This window comes from Rhea americana, unplaced genomic scaffold (assembly GCF_003343005.1).
Source record: "Rhea americana isolate MKP2758 unplaced genomic scaffold, rheAme1 scaffold_25, whole genome shotgun sequence".
Taxonomy (NCBI): Eukaryota; Metazoa; Chordata; class Aves; order Rheiformes; family Rheidae; genus Rhea; species Rhea americana.
In genome coordinates this window covers 4,357,013-4,378,951 of record NW_028186368.1, presented here as the reverse complement: position 1 = coordinate 4,378,951, position 21,939 = coordinate 4,357,013, and the positions used below count along the sequence as shown (strand labels likewise).

Here is a 21,939-nt window from a genome sequence, read left to right as displayed (position 1 = left end):
TTGCTTGTTCAGAATTCCTTCAAGGTTCTGGCAATGTACATCAATACTGGACCTCACAGCTGGTATCAGATGCTAATCCATGTGCTGTAGAGGATAAACTGCATACATATAACTCAGTTGTTTGTTTACCCTTTGCTTGTCCTCTGTCTCTGTGTTGTCCCTGGTATGCCTGAACTCATCCTAACCATTAAAGAGCAGTATAATATCCAGCCATTATTAATGACTTGACCATTGTACTCTAATATTAGGAAGCAATCTCATAATACTCATTTGTTTCTCTAATTAATGGAAGATGGATTCTTTTCTAAGTAACTTCTAAGAATGAAACCCATATAGAAATAGTGGACCAAAATTGGGGCCTCTTAATGTTTGATTCATCACATTGCCTTCCAGCAAGCCCTGGGTAAAGTGCTAAGACACTCCTTGTGAATTTATCACAATACATAAACAAAGCTATACTGTAAGGGGTGACCTTTATGTTGATGATTTAATATAGGCTATATTTTTTCATTATAGGAAGTTGAAAGATATGGAGAAGGGGAAGGAAGCATAGCAGGACTTCCTGCACTGTCATCTTGCTACACTGATCCTAGCTCTGATATATTATATCCTTAAAAAGGACAGCAGTAATAAGGACAGACGTTCTTGTTCACATCTGCCAGTTTCTGTAGGAGAAATACAGATAAARCATTAGACATTAAGGATCTGAATGGTCCTGGTGAATTCTCTCTTTAAGTATTCTGAGCAGACTGGCACAAGAATGTGCAACGTTTTGAGATTCTGTGTATATATTTGTATAAATATATGCATATTATTGAGAGCATAGGTTGTTATATAAGATGGTGTGTTGTTGTCCTTAAATTCTTCTAATGTTGACGTTAACAGTGATCTTAGGATGAAATTTTAGGAAGATGTGATTGTATGGCCATAGTAGGTGTTAGCATTGAACATATATGGTACCCATGCTGACAGGTGTAGACCAGAGCACGAAACTATCACTATTTTGCTTTCTTTTCAGATGTTCAGAAATGTTTTCTTGTGTATTTTGTAACTGCAGAAGTATATGTAAGATGTATATCTAATGAAGATATACTAACTGTAGGAAGAAAAATAATTTGTCATTGTAAAAAATTTGATTTTTTTCATAGAAGTATATATAAACAGATATTTATCAAATATCTATATGTCTAGCAAAATATATGCAAACAAATATTCAGCAGCTTGTTTAATGGTTGTTTAACAACCTGCAGTAGATCTTCAGTAAAGGGAATTGAATAAAGGGAAAAGCAGTAAATAAGCTAAAATCATTTGAAACTTTTAGTTTGAGAATTGTACATATTCTTATATGAATATTGTATGCAATAGTTGTGCTTTAATATTAGGGTTCTTGAACAAAAAGAAGTATAGAAAAAGCAAGGCAATGTTATATATGTCAGGTCTTAATGATGCAGAACTATTTTTAAATAATTACAGATATTTCAAATATGCAATCATATATGTGGGACACAGTTAAATTCTTCTAAGCAAGTGACCTGTTATCACCTTAAAATAAAAGCTATTTATGACTCTTATTTGAAGACTAGAAATACTACTTTCTTCTAGTTAATTTTGTAATTTTTAAAATGGTGAAAAATAGCATTAGTTYTGAAGCAAGTAGGTAACCTGTACTTAAGCACTGGCCATTTGAAAGTGATATTGTTATTTGAATGTTAAAAACATTGAATGTTTTTAACATTCAAATAACAATTGCTTTGCCTTGTATTCAAATGTTTATATGCAAAAGCATACAATACTGTCCAATCATATTGTGGTCTAATCTATTACATGCTAATTATGAATATGTTAAAAAAATCTGAAATTTTGCAGAAATATTTCTTCTCTATTTCCTGCTGCTAAACCAAGGCAAAGGTTAAGTAATAAGTGTTAGCAAATGATACATTAACAAATAATAGATCTATTTATAGAAGAAGTGTTTTTTTAATGTGAAGATGTACACTTACTATCTTACAGCTAGTTGGATACAAAGAAAGTGAAAGGACTTATTTTTCAAACTACCACGGATATGTGGTAATTTTTTGGAATTCTTCTACTGATGTTTTTCATTAAGCAGTATTTTTCATATTCTTTCACTCAACTGTCTTCTCTTCTTTGTTATTTATTTTGCATTGTTTGTCTTCTAGCTCAGAGTTGGAAACCTGTTTGTACCCGTATTTATAGATTCCAGGCTCAGAGCCAGTTACCTTGGAAACTATTTAAAGTGCRTCTTCTTGACTATTTGTTCTATCAAATCACTGAACTACCTTCTTTCTTTCATCCACAAGGCTTCACAGAGCTTGGTACTAGCAAACAGACATGCCCAGCTTATTTCTTGCTACAACTCCCTTTCTTAGCCACTCAAGGTRACACTGTACCATAGGTATYTGCTCATTTACAGATACTCATTAAATATCTGCCATATATCTTTCTTTGTTTACATAAAAAAATAAGGACTATGGTACGGATATCTAGACACTGTTCCGCTAACAGCTACTGTTGCAGTCAGTGAGGTTGCATAGCAATAATAGATGTAGTAAAAGATGCTGTCTCTTCAGAGAGCAACARTAGTTGTCTACTTTCCTTTCTCATACACTTCTGTTCACTATATTATTGAAAACATGCAAATTAGTCTGGTGAAAAAAAAAGATTTACTTAATAACAATAATTATTTTTAGAATGACAGTCTTAGAATAGCAGCTGACATATCTCTAAGAATTAGAATTCTAGTAATGTATTTAGATAATTGTCAAGTCTTTTCTTTGTCTGGTCCTAAATGAAATATCTCTGTTGAAATTATTGATATCTCAGCATTGGTGTTTTGGGTTCTKCCTTTTTGTCGCTCTACTCTTCTATCATCCTGTCTTTAAAATCCAGACAAAAAATGCAGTGCTCATATTTCACACTGAGCATGACAGGCAAATAGAAAGATGTTTATAAACAGTCAGGTAAGCAAAGAGTTTTTCATTTTTGTTAGAGTTAGGCTCAAATTGAATGCATGTGTGGGAGCTGATGTGTGTGTGGGAGCTGCACCTGTGCRCCCTTACTTCTATAATCAAATTAATTTTATGGCATTCTCTGAATATTTATATATTATTTATAAACATTGATACAGGCACTTAAGCTTGGTTAAAAAACATTAGAAATGTCAAGGTTAAAGCCCTATGAGCTTTTTCACCTGTTACAAAAATCAAATTAAAAATCTATGAAATTTGGAGTTCATGACGGTGAAAACTGATGTGAATCCCATCTCCCTTTTCTGGAGCAGTCTAAAAGTTCTGTGTCTAGTTGAAGCTGGGTACTTGTGCTGACTTTATAGTTAATGGGGAGAGAGAGAAACATTAGAGGGAAATAATATAAATAGTGCAAAGACAAATGCTAAAATCAGGGAGAGTGAATTGCCCTCATGGATGTGACTCCTGTCTCTCTCCATGGACAATATATGGAGCCTACACGGAAGGTTCAGTTTAGATGCCTGACTTTTAAATGCCTGACGTGAGCTGAAAATAGGCCTTAGGTCTGAAACCCAGGAGTGAAATGAGAAACATGGCTTTGGCAATATATTTTTTCAGACAATGCCTATTTGTCCAAAACAGAAGCCTTAATGGAAAGGTCTATTTCAGCCAAACTTTTGCCAGGAGACGTAGTCATGTCCAGGAATGCCTTTCTTTCTAACATTTTTTTTTCCTCCATCACAAGAGAGAGAAACTTACTATACAGCAGAGGGTTTTAAGCAATTCCCTTCAGTCAGGTGTGGGAAGCAGGTCTCTTATATGCAAAAGGAGTGACCTGTTGAGTGTATGATGCTGTGTAAGATCACCATATTTCATTTTGGCTCTCTCTTTTAACATCTTACTTCATCTTATTAAGTTATAATCAAGAAAAAAGAATATAACTCGTCTCCTTTACTAGAAGAAATTTTGCTATGTCAATATTTTCCCAAAACAGAATTATATCCTACTGAGGTGACCTCTAGCTTTCCAGCCTTAAGGCATCTACTTGAATGGATCATGAGTAGTTTACTTCCTAAGAGCTTTCAAAGGAGAGAGTTTCAGCCCTTCTACATGATCTCTCTTCTGCAGACCTTCACAGATGTATAAGGAGATATCTTAAGGAAGAAATGTGCAGAAATGCTAATGGATCTGTGGAAGGCAGTTTAGCTAGTTGAATATAGCAGAATCACTGTGAATCACCGAATGTAAATCCGAGTATTGTACAGATTTACTGCAGTTAGAATTCAGCAAATCTTAACAATTGTACTGCAAGGCYGTGTGTGTGTATGTGTGTGTGCATATGTACATTTAGCTACGTATAGATACATTTGCAGCTACGTATATATATGTATATACATGTATATACATGAATGTAAATATGTACATGTATAAACATGCATAGAGAGAGAAGCATGTATCTATATATGCGTAGATAGATCTGGATAGATAGATAGATAGATAGATATGGAAAGTTGTCATGGATCATTAGAAAGGATACTAATGGATGTATGGCAACAGCGTATTGATTATCATTTTATTCTGATTTTCCTGCTCTGTAGAGATGTTTTAGATATCAAAATTAGGTATTAAAACATTTTCCTCATCCTAGATTTCTGACAGAGGCAAAACCTATAAAACTGTCATGGATTGACCATCTGGGAGGAAATCTAAACTAAAGAAAATAACCCATTTAGGTTAACTRCAACATTTCATAAAGATAACTTCATAGTATATATATATTTTTTTGGCTTTTGCAGAAATAATTAAGCTTACTGTTCTAAATAAAAGTTTCTGGAACAGTCTCCTACCCCCCAAAAGAAAAAAAAAACAACAATAACAACAAGAATAGAGCATCTTTAGAAGGCTAATAATTTTTCAGATTCTTTTTTTGGCACAGAARATTTGACCAAGTTGATTTTTCTCTGAGACTATGTGACAATTCAAAAATTTCTCGGTGGAAAAGTAAAGAATCTGTCCAATGTTATCCAAGTAAAGGCTTCAACTTGATCATTTAGAAAATGTTCTTCATTTTGTGTCGTGGAGATTAAAGATGCTTCAGAGACAATGTGCTAGCTTATTCTTTAAGAAAAAAATGTCTTTCCCCTAACCTAGGCATACCTAGGAGAATGGATACAACTATTTCAGTATAGTCACTTTGCTTGTCAAAATAACATARCAGTTTCCAGTATTGGCTAAGGAGAGTATCAGTGAATAAAGAGTGCTCACAAACTCATGTTTCCATTAACACAAGTCTTATTCTCTGAGTTCYAAGTCTTCTTTCTGTGTCTTTCAGTTTCCAAGTCTCTGACTTTATGGCTTATGTTTCTGGTGATATCTTTTCATATTTCAGYCATGAATGATGGCTATTTTACCAACATTACCATGTTCTAGCCAATCTACACCACAGTGGCATGAATAAAAGGCATTGACTGCTCGGTTTGTGGGTATGATTTGAAAAGATCAATGATTTTCTGTGTTGAGTAAGTGTTTTAACAAATTACTGAAACATTTAGTGGAAAACACAAATATAAAGAAATTTTGTCTGAGTGAGTATCATGTCAGAGGTCCATAATATTTATATTTGTAAGAATTCACTTAAATATGTCTTTTATTTCTCCCTGATTTATTTTATTTTATTTTATTTTATTTTTCTTTTCTTTTATTTTATTTTATTTTATTTTTTGTGAGCATTGTTTGCATCCCATACCAAACTAGCTAGCTGTGGCTGGAGTTCAGCTAAGGATCCACAAGCATAATCAAATATAAGCTTTTATTATTCTACAGCTGCAAAATAATATCATCCTCCACATACAGCTCCTCAAAAATATAAAGTACCTATGGAAATTCCTTTTTCGAAATGTTAGTATCTATACCAGTTGAATCCAGAGGATGCAACGCATGCACAATTRATATGTTTGACATACATAACATGTAGTAGGTCTTTCCCTTTGTTTCAGGTTGTAATTTTTAAAGGACAAAATTTCCTGTAAAATCAGGAAAATTAAATTTCTGTTAGAAAATGAAGGTTCTGAATCTGCAAAAATATACATAAGTTTAGTCAAGCAAAAATATTAAAAAGACTATAAATTCAGTATCAATTTGTGAGTGTTAGAATTAGAGGAACTAAAAAATAATTGTTGCTTGCAGGATAGCTAAGGAAATCAAAAGAATTTTTAATGATGGTTTCAGTGAGTTGGTGTACATTATATCCATTAATGAATGTGATTTGCTAGCTTTCTTGTGTCTCTCTCAGTGCTACATATTCATATTARTGGATGATAAAAACAAGGAAGCAGACTAACATATAAACTATAAATCAGTCTAGGACAACTGTGTGGACAGTAAGAAAGAGCTTAATCATAGTTTTCACAGAGGTCAGAAGGTTGATCCCAAAGATGAGTAAATTTATGCATGAGCTCATATTAGTCCCTTCTCCATCACTTGATACTTTGAGTAAATGGATTGCCCTGCAATCCAGAAGAAAAGATACTGCACTGCAGCTATAGTATTTGGTATTGCTTAGATAAAGCCTGCTTAAAGGGGGAGAAAATAAGATAGCCATAAGCCTCTTGTCAGCTTGCAGTCTGAAGCAAATTCATACACATCAAAAAGACTCAAAGAAAAAAAAAACAAAGAAAAAACTAATGAGCTGGTCAATGCAAATGCTTAGTACATCTCTACTTTAGGCATTAATCATAGGATATATGAGTGAGGGTCAAAAGAGTTGAGGTGAACAGCAAGTATTTTAATGCAGGCAAATGGAAAAAAAATAAGGTAGTGATTTAAAACAGACTGAAATTTTAAAAGCAAGACATAAAGSTCACAAAATCAGATTCAGATTGCTAAGGCRTAGTGGGCAAGTTGTAATGAATTCTCTGTARAGCTTTTTAAGACAAACACTCGGGACTGAAATATCGAGATAAAGTAAACCTTTTTTTTCCTAATCAATAGGAAGAAAGCAATGGAAAATTCTGGAGAAAGATCAAACAGAATTATGAGAACTTGGTTTTGAGGAAAGAAAATGAACTTCCTAAGCCTGAATAAAGAAGTAGTTTTTAAATCTACTCATATGCTGGGGGCAGCTGGGGTACTGTTTTATTGTCTAAAAATGATAGCAATCGAGCATCTATAAACAGTAGAAAAGGTAGAAGGAAAGTAAAAATGAATAGGGCCTTAAACCAAGTCATTACCTCTATCAAAACAGTGCAGTGATATATTCTACTTCTGGAGATAAATGTTTACCTTTTGTACTTGAAAATATAGGCAAGGAAGAAGATGCAAGCAAAATGTCTCTCTAATACATCAAGAACCCCCTGTTTTTCCAAAGCATTATGTTAATTCCAGTATAAAGAGACCTTTTCTACAGCTCTTTCAAATGCCTTTTCTAGACTGAATCRCTCTAGGGGAGAGATTAAGAAAAGAGCAAAAAAACCTCCATATATTTTTACATCCTTGGTGAAGGATACCTACGTGAGCGGCAGAGGACAACATGAGGGCTGATGATATAGCAGATTCTACAATCCTAGCCTATCTTTGGGCTTTATCTATAAAGCTGAGTTAGAAAGTTTACTAATGCTGTAGTGTAATCACTCTACAGTACCTTCTAGCGTGTAGTGTAAAGCTGGTAAGTCGTGTCTTAAAACTGATTGACTGACTGTCACATAGCTTATTTAGAGTAAGACCGATGTCTGACACAGTGAAGCAGGCAGGGAACATACTGCACTATGTGTTTGTGATACTAATAGCACCCCCCCCCCCATATGTAGTATTTTCTTCTGTCTTCAGTAGTACTTCCCTATTCTTCTCTTGGGCAAAGCACCAAGAAGAGCTACTTTATTCRTGGAGTTACTGGATCACAGAAAAARGTTCTATTAGAGTGGAGATTAGGAGACAATATTGTCCTAAATTTAGAAGACAGATGATTGATTTAATATGAAATTGATTTCGTGCTGAAGTCAATTGGTGGTGGATGAGARGAGAGCAATGAATATTGTTAATCTCAACTGTAGTAAGGCTTTTAATACTATGTGGTCTCCCATAGTATCCTTATTGACAAACTGATGAAGTATGGACTAGATAAGTGTTCAGTGAAGTGAACTGAAATCTGAGCTGCTGGGCTCAAAGGATTGTGATCAGTGGCCCAAAGTCCGGCTGGAGGCTTGTCACCAGTGGTATGCCCAGGTGTCTGTACTGGGTCCAGTACYGTTTAACATCTTCATTAATGACTTGCACAATGAGATGGAGTACATCTTTAGCAAGTTTGAAGAGAATATAAAACTGGGAGGGATRGTTGAGAGACCGGGGAGTTGTGCTGCCRTTCRGAGAGACCTCAGCAARCTGGAAAAATGAGCTGATGAGAACATTATGAAGTTCCACAGTGCAAAATGCCAAGTCCTGCCCCTGGGGAGGAATAACYCCGTGCACCAATACACGAACATGCTTTTCCCATATATCTTCAGTAAATTGGCACCTTCCTGAAAGGTTCTCGGGAACTTTGTCAAATAAACATAAAGCAAAATCAAATTATCAAATATATATATATAWAAAAATATACTAAATATTATATATATAATATATACTTATATATATAAAATATATACAGTATATTATACCTATATATGTTATATATAAATATATATAGTATATAAATATATTTTATATATATAAGTATAAATGAAGATTGGTAAGAGTAAAGTACTTGCCCTCCAGTTAGAAAATGCTGTTGAATGCGTAGTATACACACTACTAAAGTTTCTTATTCTACTTTTCATTCCAGTTTAGGATACCTGCAATTGCTGAAATATTAAGATTTCTTTTGGGGAAGAAATTGTTTTGGTTTTCTCTAGTATTAATTTACTAAGTTTTGAAGAAGGGTCAACTTTTGGAGAAAGTAAGAGAAGTGCATATTTATATTGTTCTCTTTCTCTTCTCTAATTTGTACAATATTTATGTAAATAACAAACATCAGAGTAGCTTATTAGCTTTGTAAAGGAAGTTTTACATTATCTCTCAATTGATATACGTACTTACCATATGTATTAATGGAGCAAAAAAAAATGATGTAGGGGTTAAGGGAAGGTCACAGCAGCCTATCTACTTGTTTTGGCTGATACACCTAAATATTAGCATCATTTTAACTTTAATTTCTGGAATTGAAGGTGAAATTTATTAGAATATATTTGGACTTTTATTAGAATATATTTGGGCTTATGTTTGCCTCATATATGCAGACATAAAAAGCTGAGAATGGGAAGAAATAAGAGAGTAGAGTATTTTTCATAATGATATTTCCAGGTTTTCAGGGCAACTAACGGGGGTGGAACATACATTTTCAGGTTATAATGCCCAGGCCATACAATATGATAAACTCTTCACARTTCAGACATGATAGATCACTTTTCATTGACATTGTCATTGTCACAGAAATCAGTATGTCTTACCACAGATTTCAGATGCACTTAAAATTACTTTTGCAATGTAAAGTCCAATCTAATCTAATCTTACGGATGATAATAGTAACTRGTGGTCTACTGAAACTGCAAACTGCATCTTTTTGTAGGTAGACATCTAAAAGCACCTGGCCCAGTGGAAATACAATACATGAATTTTTCATCTGTTTTGCTTTTTGTTTCCACAGAAACATATCGAATTGCTGGAATTTTGTATTTAGTGGCTTCAGAAGACCACACCCAACAATCCTACTCAAAATTGTCTTTTTCTTCTTTAAGTTCTGCATAGCTCAGTTATCTATTAAGACATAAGAAATTTGTAATAAACAATAATAGAGTAACTATTAGTTTAGCACAGAAATAGTGGAGAAATAGTGGAGTACATTGGCTGAGTCTTGGTGTATTATTTAACAGAAAGCACTAATGTAACTGATTTAAGTCACTGAATAATCAAACTGATAAACTGATGGTGAGTTTCCTTTTTCTTTTCTTGAGAATTCCCAGTTACTTAATTCCCACTAATTCTGACAGTGTCCCRCTGACCAAACTGGGATAAAATAGTTAATAATATTGGAAAGGGAATCCTCCCTCTATTCTAGYATATACTTGCTATCTTTGGCTGCAACAAGTTTTAATTTTTCAACAAATTCTGCCTTTGCAGAACTTTAATGGTCTTCAGAAGCTATACTATATCCCTTGCTCTGTTAAACTACATTGCCAGCTGTGTTAACACTGCCTGTTCTCACTTATCATAGATGTCCAAATTGTGGTGTGCAATTAAACACGTTGATTGTGTCTTATTCTGGCTTTCTGCATATTATGCAAGTCTGTCAGTACTACAACTTATTTTCTTTCCCTATCAGCTTCTGAAAGTTAGGTAGGGGCTTTATGATCACTGCTAAAAATGTACTTGAAAGTACATCTTACAACTCAGCAACTGCAAATGTTTTTGATATAGATGACTAGGATAGCATACCTTCATTCATTTCCATGAAGCTAATGTATTCTTCAGCAATCAGTTTGGTTTTATTGCAGTATGTCATCCCAGATACTTAAAATTCCTTTTTAACCTCTCAGTTGTTGGAGGAAAGCAGCTGCTTAAGTGTTACATTGCCTATCACCTCAAGTATGTTGTTTAGGAGACTACAGATGTTTCAAGATAAAACTGCCAGAATTATTCCAAGATCTGACAGATTTGCTAACAAAGAAACTGTTTTTCAGATCAGTACCTTACCAGTCCTCTGTACCTTTGATATGAATCACATATGGCATCAATCCTCTTTGCCTGAATTAACTCAATTTTCTAGTGACCAAGGTCAGATGATTACAGAGAGAGGGACTCAGCTGTTCTTATCTAGCACATATGTTCCAGTGTTGTTGGTAATTTATTTACTATCATAAAAAAGTACAGGATGCTAAACCCAAATCTCATTTTCTGCAAAACACCTCAGTTTAAGCTTCTGCTAAACTATAGCTGGCAAGTGTTTTACATGAGATATTTTTTGAAGAAATACTCTCAATTATTACCCATTTTTGGTATTCAGTATTTTRTTAGGTCTGACAACAGAATTGGTGGAGGGAAGCTACTGGGCAAAAAACATGCCAACCTGTATTGGTGCCACTAGACTGATTCTGATGACTGTGATTACAGCCAATAACTAATGTTAATGCTGCTCCTTGCCAGGTACCAAAAGAAAAAAGTGATAATGGAACTGCAGTTAAGTTTCAGAACTCCGCGAAAATAAAGACATAATATTTATTCCTAACTATTTTGGGCAGCAAATTAACGAATAATAGGGGGCTTTCTATCACTTTTCTCCATCTGAGAAGATTTTGAGTGCTGAGTTTGATTCCTTATACTACCTGATGTGTTCTTTCAAATCACAACAACAGTAAAGTGTTTTGGGCATAGTGCATATTAATTTTATTTTGAGTGCTACAAAAACATCTCCCATGCCAATGTAGATGATGTTATTAAATTTTTTTTAAATATATGTCATTATGACAAATTCTCCCCTGTTTGAGGTAAACATCTAAAGCTGTCATTGTGAACTTCATGCACAGTTCCAACTTGCAGAGGTTATTCATATAATTATGAATTATTCACTCACTTCAGGTAAAGAGTAACCAAATGTGAAATTTTGTATTGCAGTTTGTATCTGACAACAGGCAAAGTGAACAGAAGCTCACTWTAAGAAGCACGCAGAATATCATGTTTTCTTTAAAAGAAGATTAAACTTCTGTAATGTCTTATTTCTATTTATAAAAAGAAGAAACCTACAGAAGTGTGAAAGAATATCACACTTGCCATCTTCTACAGTATTTAATAAAAAGAACAGTTGTGACATTAATTATAATCCAGYAGAGGACTATAAATCATTCTGATGTAAAAGGGAAGGAAGTTTTCTGGAATCCATTAGTCGTTTTAGAGCAATAAAATACTTACTTATTTCCAGGTCAAAGCTGATAGTGAAGTCCTATTTCAATAGCATTAATTTTTTTATTCATAAATTACTTTAAATATTTAACATTTCTCCAAACCTTTGGTTTTTAAAACAAAAAATCAGCACAATCGAGGAGAGAGTAAAAATGGCTTTTTYGTAGCACTGCATTTTTCATTCCTTGTAGCTCCATTCTTGGCAGGAACACCTTTCCTACCTTTTTTCATTTGTGCTCTATGGACCATGAAAACTGCCGTTACAAAGGAGAGAGCGCTGTAYGCACTGGTTTTATTGTTTTTGTGCTGACACATCAAAATCTAAATCGGCTAGTTCACTTAAGGGTTTTCAGGCCTCAGCAGTTTTACGGAAAAATAGAGAAAAAAAGAAGAAAAAGAAGAAAAATATGTAAAAAAAAAAGAGCCCTGAGGTCAGAGTCAATGAGACCAGTCTGACAAAAAGGAAAGGGAGTCTTTTAGACTTTTCTTTGATGCCTGAAGAATTGCCAGTGTTATAGTTCTAGGAGACATAAAAAATACACAGTACTACAAAATTCATTTGCAAATTGTTATAACCAGTGATAATCTGATCAGAAAAATCAAATGACACCTAGAAGTTCACTTGTCTTAACACAATCTGTCTGATTGGTGGTAGAAGACAGTTAAGCTGATTTGTCTGGTCTTTTTTCCAACACAGGTGGAGGAATTTGTAATGCTTTCAGTATACTTGAGTATACTTAAGATATCAGCGATTACAGTGCTCTGTAAAAGCTATACCTTACCTTATAGTATGAYTCAAAACTGTATGTTGCACATATATGAGTGCACTGTTTGGAATTTCTGTGGCATCATACCACGTTATGGAAGCATCAAGTGCAGATATGCAACTAAGACCAAATAACATTTTACATTAAATGCACTTAACTCTGTTAAAATAGGTAAATATACTGCTTCTACTGCCTCAGAAAAATAGCATTAGATTTTAGAGTGTAGAATTAGCTAAGGCATTTCAACTAAAGCTATAATTGCTCTAGTTATTAAAACTAATTTAAACTAATTTAAAATGGTAAAATAYCTGGAAACTTGAGAGGTACTGATACTGTGAAAAACTAAAAAATAAATAAAATGTGGTATCTTCCATTCTGATTCATGTAGCTGCTTCTGATATTTACTATTRTTTACATATATTGCAGTTTAGCTCAAAAGGGAAATAATGGACCGGGATCCAGTTGTTGCCCTCTTCAAAAACTTTGAAGTGTTTGGAGAAAGCAGTACTCGCTCAAAGAATTTGGAAATTTATTGAAAACTAGGAGTCAGTGGATGGGTGTAGGCAGATATGAATTACGAAAACAAGAAGTACAAAAAAAGCACAAGGAAACAAACATAACATTGATCATTGATAGATCAGAGCAGTCAGCCTTTGCCTATTTCAATCTGGTGACAATACAGAAAAGAGATCAAGCTATTTATTGTACTTGTGATTTATTTTCATTTACATGAGTGTTCAAATTCTTTCAAGTAGTCCTATTTTTGAATTTCCTCACATTTATAAAACTTGAAGACAGTTTAGCATTTCTGAAATATTCTTTACCTTAAGCTACTGGTTTACTCCTTCAGCCTTAAGCTTGTCATACTATAATTTGAAATGTATTTTATTAATTAAATTTGTTTCTCGGTGACCTAAAATTTTGGAGACATATTCCAAGTGTGTTAGAGCAGCTGTGGACCATAAGAAGAGCTTTTATAATCTCTACCTCACCTGTATTTGACAACTAGCCTTTTTATGTTTAGAAAGAATTTTTTTGAGATACATATGTGCTTTCACTGTTACTAACAACATTTGAAATGTATTTTTTAGTTTATACAAAGCTGTGTACATTTAGGGTATCTGTCAAAACCCCCCATCAAATTTACAAATCTGAACATGGAATGAATAAACTAAATCTATTATATGGGTAGTTCAGCTTGGTCGTCCATACTAGTATTCATTTTTTTTTTTCAAAGGGGTTATGTATGAAACAGTTGGAATGACTGTACTTGAGACTCAAAGAACTGAGGTGTGAAAAAGACTGAAGGAAACACACATTTTCTGGGCTAAAGGCTTGTCATTGGCTTGATGTGTATGCTATACAAGTTCTCAATGGATTTTCGCAAGGGAAGTCGTATGTTTTATTTTGTTTTCTTGAAAGAAAGGAAAAATAAAAATCTCATTGTCATCATAAATTGAAAAATCTTGGGAAGTATTTATGGCTGTATGTAACCTTAAGCTGATAAAGAAAGCTTTAAAGAAAGCTGATCTTAGAAATCACAGAAAAGCAATGCAGATTCCATCACTTCTCTGGGCAACCCTTCCAGTGCTTATTTTTTCCAGGGTGCAGATTTTTTTCTTATATGCAGACAGAATTTCCCTTCAACAACTTTTGCCGTTACCTCTTGTCCTGTAAACATGCAGCTTAGTGAAGAAAGACTGCTTTCATCTTCTTTCTAACCATCTTATTAGATATTGGAAGACTGTGATTAGATCCTGCTGAGTCTTTCCTTTTCCAGGTTGAGCAGCTCCATGTCCTTCAATCTTTCTTTCTAAGTCAAGTTCTCCAACCCTTTGGTCACCATGGTGGCCCTCTGCTGGATCCTCTCCAATTTTTCAGTGTCTCTCTTGAACTGGTAGGATCAAAACTGGACACTATTTCTGGTGTGGTCTAACACATGCCAAAAGGGTAGGCTAGCCACATACCTTGTTCTATTGGCTGTACTCTTGTAGATGGAGTCTGGAATAGAGTTTGTTTTCATTGCTACGAGGACACACTGCTGACTTATGTTAAGCTTGCTGTCCACTTGGGTCCCTAGATTCTTTTCTGCCAAGATACACTCCTTCCAGTTAGTYCCCAGCCTGTACTGATGCTTGGGATTACTCTGTCCTAGATGCAGGAGTTTGCATTTATCTTTGTWAAACATCATGCAATTTTTGTTAGCCTAATCTTCTGGCCTGTTGAGGTCTCTCTGTATGGTAGCTTTTTCTTCTAGCCTAACTACCTCTCCTCCTAGTTGATGTCATCTGTGGATAGCTTGATGTGGGTGCATTCAATCCCATTATCCTGTTAAATTCTTTGATATTGAATAGTATTGGACCAAATATTGACCCGTGAGGAACTCGGCTCATGATCAGTTGCCAGTTTGACTTTGAGCTTTTTGAGCTATTAACTCTTCCTGTTCAACTCGATAGCCAGTTCTCCACCTGTGGGTGGTTGATCTTTCCAGTCCATATCTTACCAACTTATCATCAAGGACATTTTAGGAGACTATGTCAAACACCTTGCTAGAAGACCCATATAGATGAGTGTCTATGAATGCACTTTTTATGTATCATTCTTCCTACCAGCAYAAACACATAAGTCAGGCATGAGCTTGGTTTCCATATTTTCCCTCAGAAATTCAGATTGTATCCTTTAGTCCTTTAGACCTTTAGTCTTTGTTATTGCAGCTTCTTTTGAATTAAGATATTGCATGGATGCGGGCATAGCTGAGCCATTGTCCATGACAYGCAAATGTCTGTAGAAACTAGGAAAGTCAAATGATATCAGTAAAAGAAAATTCTCCGTTAATGTATTTGTAAAAGGGGCTTCTGTACAGTCCTTTGTAGAAAAAGATCAGATTTTGCTTGGCACATTTTTTTGCTGTTCATTTATCCTATCTTGTGTTGTATCATGAGGTCTGGTTCCTTGTCCTTTGATCTTTGTTTATTTTGGCGTTCATTCATCATCCTGATATTTTTCTAACCTTGTGCTCTAGTGTCTCACTGCTTAGACATTTGTCTTTCCTGGCCAGCACTTCAGGATAGAGCAGTAACATATTACTAACAATAATTCCTCCTGTTTCCAGCCTCACAGATACACATTGCACTAGACTAATTTAGAGCCTTCACCATGCTTTCTTTCATCATCTCTGACGCAAACTGTTATCTTCKAGTAATCTTTAATTTATGAATGCTGTGTATGTCACTGATGGCATCGTCTGAATGTCACTGTTAGAGCTACCATTTTGTGCGCCAGGTAGAGGAGATTCTTGATTTGCTTAACCTCTTCAGTTCCAGCTCTGCTGTTGGTTAGTTCTCTTGTATTCCAGTGAAATTCAAATGTTACAAAGCATAGGCAGCTTTCTTATCTTCAGCATTACTGAGGGAACACAAGCGTAATAAATCATGTCATCACAAGTTATCTTATACAGACATCATTTCCAGCTGATTTCAAGTTAGTTTGGCTTTCCAGACATTGATTTCCAGTTAGATCAGACAATATGGTGAACTAACCCAGATAAGACAATGCACTTCATTGATGGAGTATATAAGTTGATTAACCAAATTGATTTGCACAAAAAGAAGATGGAAACATGATCTAAATTGCAGCATCTGCTTCTATCAGTATGAATGACACAGTCATAACCACCAGAAGCAATATGTACATGYTGGAGTGTATTCTCTTTAGTTCAATGTCAAATGGGCTCCTGATGCTTTTGATTGTTCTGGCTTCTCGGTTTTAGCCTGTTGAGTCTGCTCAGTATTTTGCCAAACAGAGGAAAACCATTTGTAGCTATATTTCCCTGAATCAAAAGTATTTTTTTTTCCTCAGGCAAATCACTCCCTGTTGTGCATAAAACAAATATACATTTTTTTTTTTAAGAACTGCTAAACTATAGCTTACAATTTAATGATTTGGTAGTTACAGGTATATGGTCTATTTTCCCTGGCATCATTTCAATTCTGTTTTTTTTTTTCTTTTAAGAATGGAAGAAAATAGTAYGAGGGCATTGTAATATTTAGCCTACATGAGAAAATTGTGAAAGGCCACTATGTGCTTCCTATCATTCTTGTATTCACAACAATGGAGGGCTCTGTGCACCAATTTTCTAGGTTTTGCATTGTTTTCTACAGTCTCTCAAATCATATGTAAAATTTTGRTATGATTTTTGTTTTAATTATTCCAACAAGCAGGCTGTCCTAAGCAAAAGTTTTCCTTTCTTTTATTTTGTTTGTGACCTTTGAGGTCACAAGTGTTGCTCCTTTTCAGTAGAAGTTGTGACTCMATCTTAGCTGATTAAATCAGTCATCACAGTATGAATACTCTCTGTCCTTTAGAGGATATTATATTTAGAGGATGCTATATATACACGTGCTGTAATGCTATTCGAGAACAAACATTCCCATTTCTATTGTGTTTCCATCCTGGTGATGATCTCTGAGACCTAAGTGAAGTATAAATGCTTCATTCTCATTGTAGTATTTTTGTTTTGTTTGTTGGGGTAAAGACTATACGGTGAAAAAATAAATGATGATATAGATACTTGGCAAAATTTTCAAGTACTGGAAAACATTAATTTTCCATTCTTTCTGTATGACATAATAATTTTGATTCTATAGAACTGATGGGTAGTGCTTAAAGTATGTTTTGCTGCAGTGTATATTAAGTRCTCGCAAGAATTATTTGATTTTTAGGCCAAAACCTATGAGCAGAGACTCATATTTGCTTGGAGACCATATTGGTTTGGTCCACCCTCTTCTGCACATTTTCATAATATTCTGAAGAAAAATATTTTTCCTCCTTATTATTACTAAAATCTTTCTCAATTAGTAAAATACCATGTTCAGCACAGTACCATTGTGTTCATGTATGGTCCTGAAAGTTTTGTTAGCTGGAGTTAGTTGAAACGCTTGAATTGCTAAGTCMCCAGGCATAGGGAAATAAATCTTGGATTGTATTGCAGCAGAGGGAAAAAGTCATCTTGTTTCTTAAATAAATGTTCCCTTTTTATTCCACATATGCTACTGATTCTCCTCTAGGGCAGAATTTAGGGCTGCCAGTCAACTGAACTTCAGAAAGGTTTCCAGTGTCAGTCTTTGTTTAGCATCTCCCCCAGAGCGGAAGGCAAAGTTATGTTTAAGGCTCACATTAAAAGATGAAAGAATTCTTGAAAAGTCTGATTATACTAGTCCTCCACACTATCTTTCTACACTTTATTTACTAGGCAATATTAACATTATTGAATGTTTTTTGACTCATTTGAGTTGGAAACATTATTGAATGGATTGGGGCAAACGTAATACGAAAATGTTATTGCCCTAGTGCCTCCAGTTTATATAGTGCTTATCATCTCTTAAGCATCCAGCTTACAAAGATGAGGGAMGGTAATAGCTTTATTTTTAAAAGGAGAAACTGAGGTACAGAGAAAGGAAGTGACTTCTCCTTAGTTTCACAGCAGTACTCGTCTCCTTCATTCCTGTCCTACCTCTCTTCCATTACATAATATTTCTTTGCTTTCTGGGACTATTCAGAGCAGAAGACAGATTGAGGACTTTCAGCTTGTCAGCTTTTGAATAGGAAACCAGTATTTGTATGGCCAGACTATGTTACTTTTAGCTAAAATCCTTCTCTAGTATTGTTGCCAGGTACCATGGATAAAATGGTTGTTGTCTCCTCCCTCAAAACTGTTTCCTCCATATACTGCCATCTATGAATACTTTGATAGCTTCAAGTTGCTACATTTTGGATTAAGTTTTCAGAATTGCTCAGGAGTAGCTGAATGATTTGAAGTCATTCAAAGTGAGAATTTAAAATGTACCAGAATCCAGTAGAATCTCCTGTAATGCTCACAAACATTGCTGATGAACTTGGCTATAGTGAAGTCCTAATAGCTTTCCACTGACTTCAGATAATATAGGCCTTCATCGCAGAATCTCATAACCGACGAATATGATGCAAATTCTGGAGAATCTATCTAGCTATTTTATAATTTTATATTTTAGAGAAGAGATGAAAGTTGCAGGCATCCTTACAGGACTCCCTTGGTAAAACCTGTGACATGTAGTAAAATATAAGAGCAATGTGCAACTGAGAATTTGCTTTCACTCTTAAAAGCGTATTATTATTATTAATGTTGAGTCTAATATTTATCTTTCAGAAATCCAAAATCTCCACTTATGACAAGATGTGGGCCTTCATGAGCAGCAGGAGGCAGTCAGTACTTGTCAAAAGTAATGAAGAAGGTATCCAGCGTGTACTTACCTCTGATTATGCATTTTTAATGGAGTCGACAACTATTGAGTTTGTCACACAGCGGAACTGTAACCTAACACAAATTGGAGGCCTGATAGACTCAAAAGGTTATGGTGTTGGAACTCCCATGGGTAGGTTATATGTCAACCATTTGTTCTGTGTTCATTAATCTTAGTTCCCACAGTAGCGCAAGAAAGCTCTAACATACTAGTAGCTTTCTCTACACTACTAGCATTTCTCTTGTTCTCTTTTTCCCCATCTAAGGAAAAATATTACATATATTATCAACATTTACGGATCAAACTTCATTTTCTAAATATAAAAACATCATAAAATATTTTACTTTTTCATATGGTATGTTTCTATTACTGATACTTTCCATATATTCAACTGAAACAAGTAATTGACTTTCAGAACACTTGATTTTCTAAAAAACATATGTTAAACATATTCATCTATCTCTTCAGGAAATGAGATGCTAGTAGTACAAAGCTTGGACTGGCAAAAGGGGATAACATGAAGCTTCACGAAATGCTGAGAATCTTAAAATACGGGGAAAAATTCCATAATCTGTCATGTATAATCCTCATATGAAATAACTAATGAATTAAAGCTTCCTGATTTTGCAGAACAGTGCCAGTCCTGTAAATGTGTTCCAGGTCAGGTGTTATTGACTGAGTACAAAAACTTAATTTCAAGATTAGAAGCCAGCTATTGTCACTTACTTGGTTTCTGGAACCCACAGGATGTGATTCACTGCAGTTCAGAGTTCCCATTGACTTGAATGATTTTGAAATACATGAGCTGAGATTCTGGATTTATATTTTGAAGTAGATGGAAACAGAAAACGGTGTGACAAAAAGGATCTCAGTACTGTACAATGATCCTACTTAATCTTGTAATGTCTTGCTACTGACTTCTTTGCAAGACTGATTTAATTTTATTTTTTAAGAAGAATTTATACGATCTTGACACTGGTGTGAATAGGTTTAATGTTTTTCTGAAATAGGTCTTACATTTGTTACTGATTGTATTTATGTTAAGTCTGCAGTAAGTTATTCTGTGGAGAAAGCGAGGTACAATACTTTGAATCAAGAACATGATAAGGAAGGTTAAGAAATGAGTATTACTGGAAGATCTTGCATAAAGAGGTATCTAGGAATACCAAATATAGATTTCCCAGTATGGTGCAGAAACTTCTTGCAATTTTAATGACAGCTTTAAAATTTTAGTAATACCAGTAATTGGCTATGAAATAGACATCTACAGAAATTATGATTCTATTCATTATATCTGTGAACATATCTGTTAACAATATAGTTTTAATATAGATGCCATTTTGTCTATCCTGTTCTATTGCCATTGTGGCTTCTTATGTTGCAGATTTTTTGGATTGCCACTGTAGATCAAGTCTGATATCATGATAGTAATATGAAGGCTTTGACTCCAAGAAAGTTAAAAGCACAAAAAGCACAAAAGCTGCTTTATTATTGCTATTGGAATTAAAGATTATGCAAGTAAAGAGTTTGGGGCATTTTAGCCAATAGTTACTTGAAATCCTTTAACTAACAAGGAGATCTGGGTATATATGGTAGTCTTGACCTCAAGTCCTTATGCAGTTTCACATTTTGAGATAGTCTGTGCTGAGTGAAGAAGGGACAATAATTGAGCCCCAAAAGTTTCCTTTTGTCATCTTTGATATGGGTTTCAGGACCTGTCACAATTATGATATGTTTTGGTGCCCTCTTTTGGGCACTATCTAAGGGCCTTTGCCCTTAGAGTAAAATATTAGGAGAGTTTTCACTCTTACATAAGAGTTTATGACAGTCCATTTATCAACTGGAGTACATTGCACATACCTGTAACTGATTATAAGATACTTATCGCTCTGCAGGCTCCTCTTGATTTTAAGCACCTGGGCATGTTCCATTCAGGAATTACCTTGTAATTAAATTACACTGGGGTTACAGAAACTCGTTCTTCATTAGTTACTAAGATTTCAATATTTCAATAAAGAAAACCAACTCACCATTCTAATAATCAACTGCATCCTTTTTAAACTATATTTTATTAGATAAGCTTTAGAAAGCTTTTTTTTTTTTGCCTTTTTTTTTCTTTTTCGTTGCATTAGTAGGCTATGCTACCTGTAAGTGAACTTTCTTAGAGAAACACTGTGACAAATCTATTTTAAAATATTTGTCCTGGCTGTACAGCACAGAGCAGCTCTCAAGTCAGATGACAGCTTATTTACATTTCATAAACTAACATCTGATGGAGTCAATCATTACAGTCTCAATTTAAACCTCACATTGTATTCAGAATATTTTTAATGACCAAATCCAAGATCTAAGTCCCAGAAAGATAAAGTTTCTGCTCTAGTTCCTTATTTCTGGATGTGCATATTCCAGCTTCTATTGTACTATGCGTCCAGGCCTCTCACCTCTCTATATTTTTCTTCAAGATCCAGAGTTGGGCTGAAATAGGGAGTTGATATGAAAACTGAAGTTTGTATAAAAGAAATTTCTATTTGAYGTATATAAGTGCTAGAAGGGATCAGACTTTAGTCCCCAGACTCTCTGTGGTATTTCATATTTTCTGATGCAAAAAACTTTGTTATTTTGAGATGAAAAACACCTTCCATTTAGGCTTAGAAGGGTGAAAATTAAATTTTAATGATAGTTTAAAGTCCTTGAAGAGGCTGCATGCATATTTCTGAAACATCTGAAGCATTTAGTCCATGGAAGTGGCCAAGTGATAAGGCACACAGAGACCAGAGTTAGCTGTTTTACAAATGAGTTTACATATATGTAAATCAGAGAACCAGAATAAACACCAGAGAAAAGAGATGAAAAGCAAAGATAAAGCCAAAAATAAACTTCTAGAATGGTCAATTTTTTCTTCCTACCTCATTTATGGAGAATGAGCAGTATACATGCACTGTCTCTTCATAAACAGAGTCCTGTCATAGACATTCAGCTGTC

The 21,939-nt window shown here is 34.6% G+C and overlaps 1 protein-coding gene across 1 annotated transcript in view; it reads left to right on the top strand.

Moving 5' to 3' along the window:
• The window catches only part of GRIK2 (glutamate ionotropic receptor kainate type subunit 2), a 414,190-nt gene that overhangs the window by 354,812 nt on the left and 37,439 nt on the right, over positions 1-21,939 (top strand). The window contains exon 14 of the mRNA XM_085306980.1: positions 18,864-19,089. Within this exon, the coding sequence (XP_085163106.1) occupies positions 18,864-19,089 (226 nt within the window). The remainder of the gene's footprint in view (positions 1-18,863; positions 19,090-21,939) is intronic.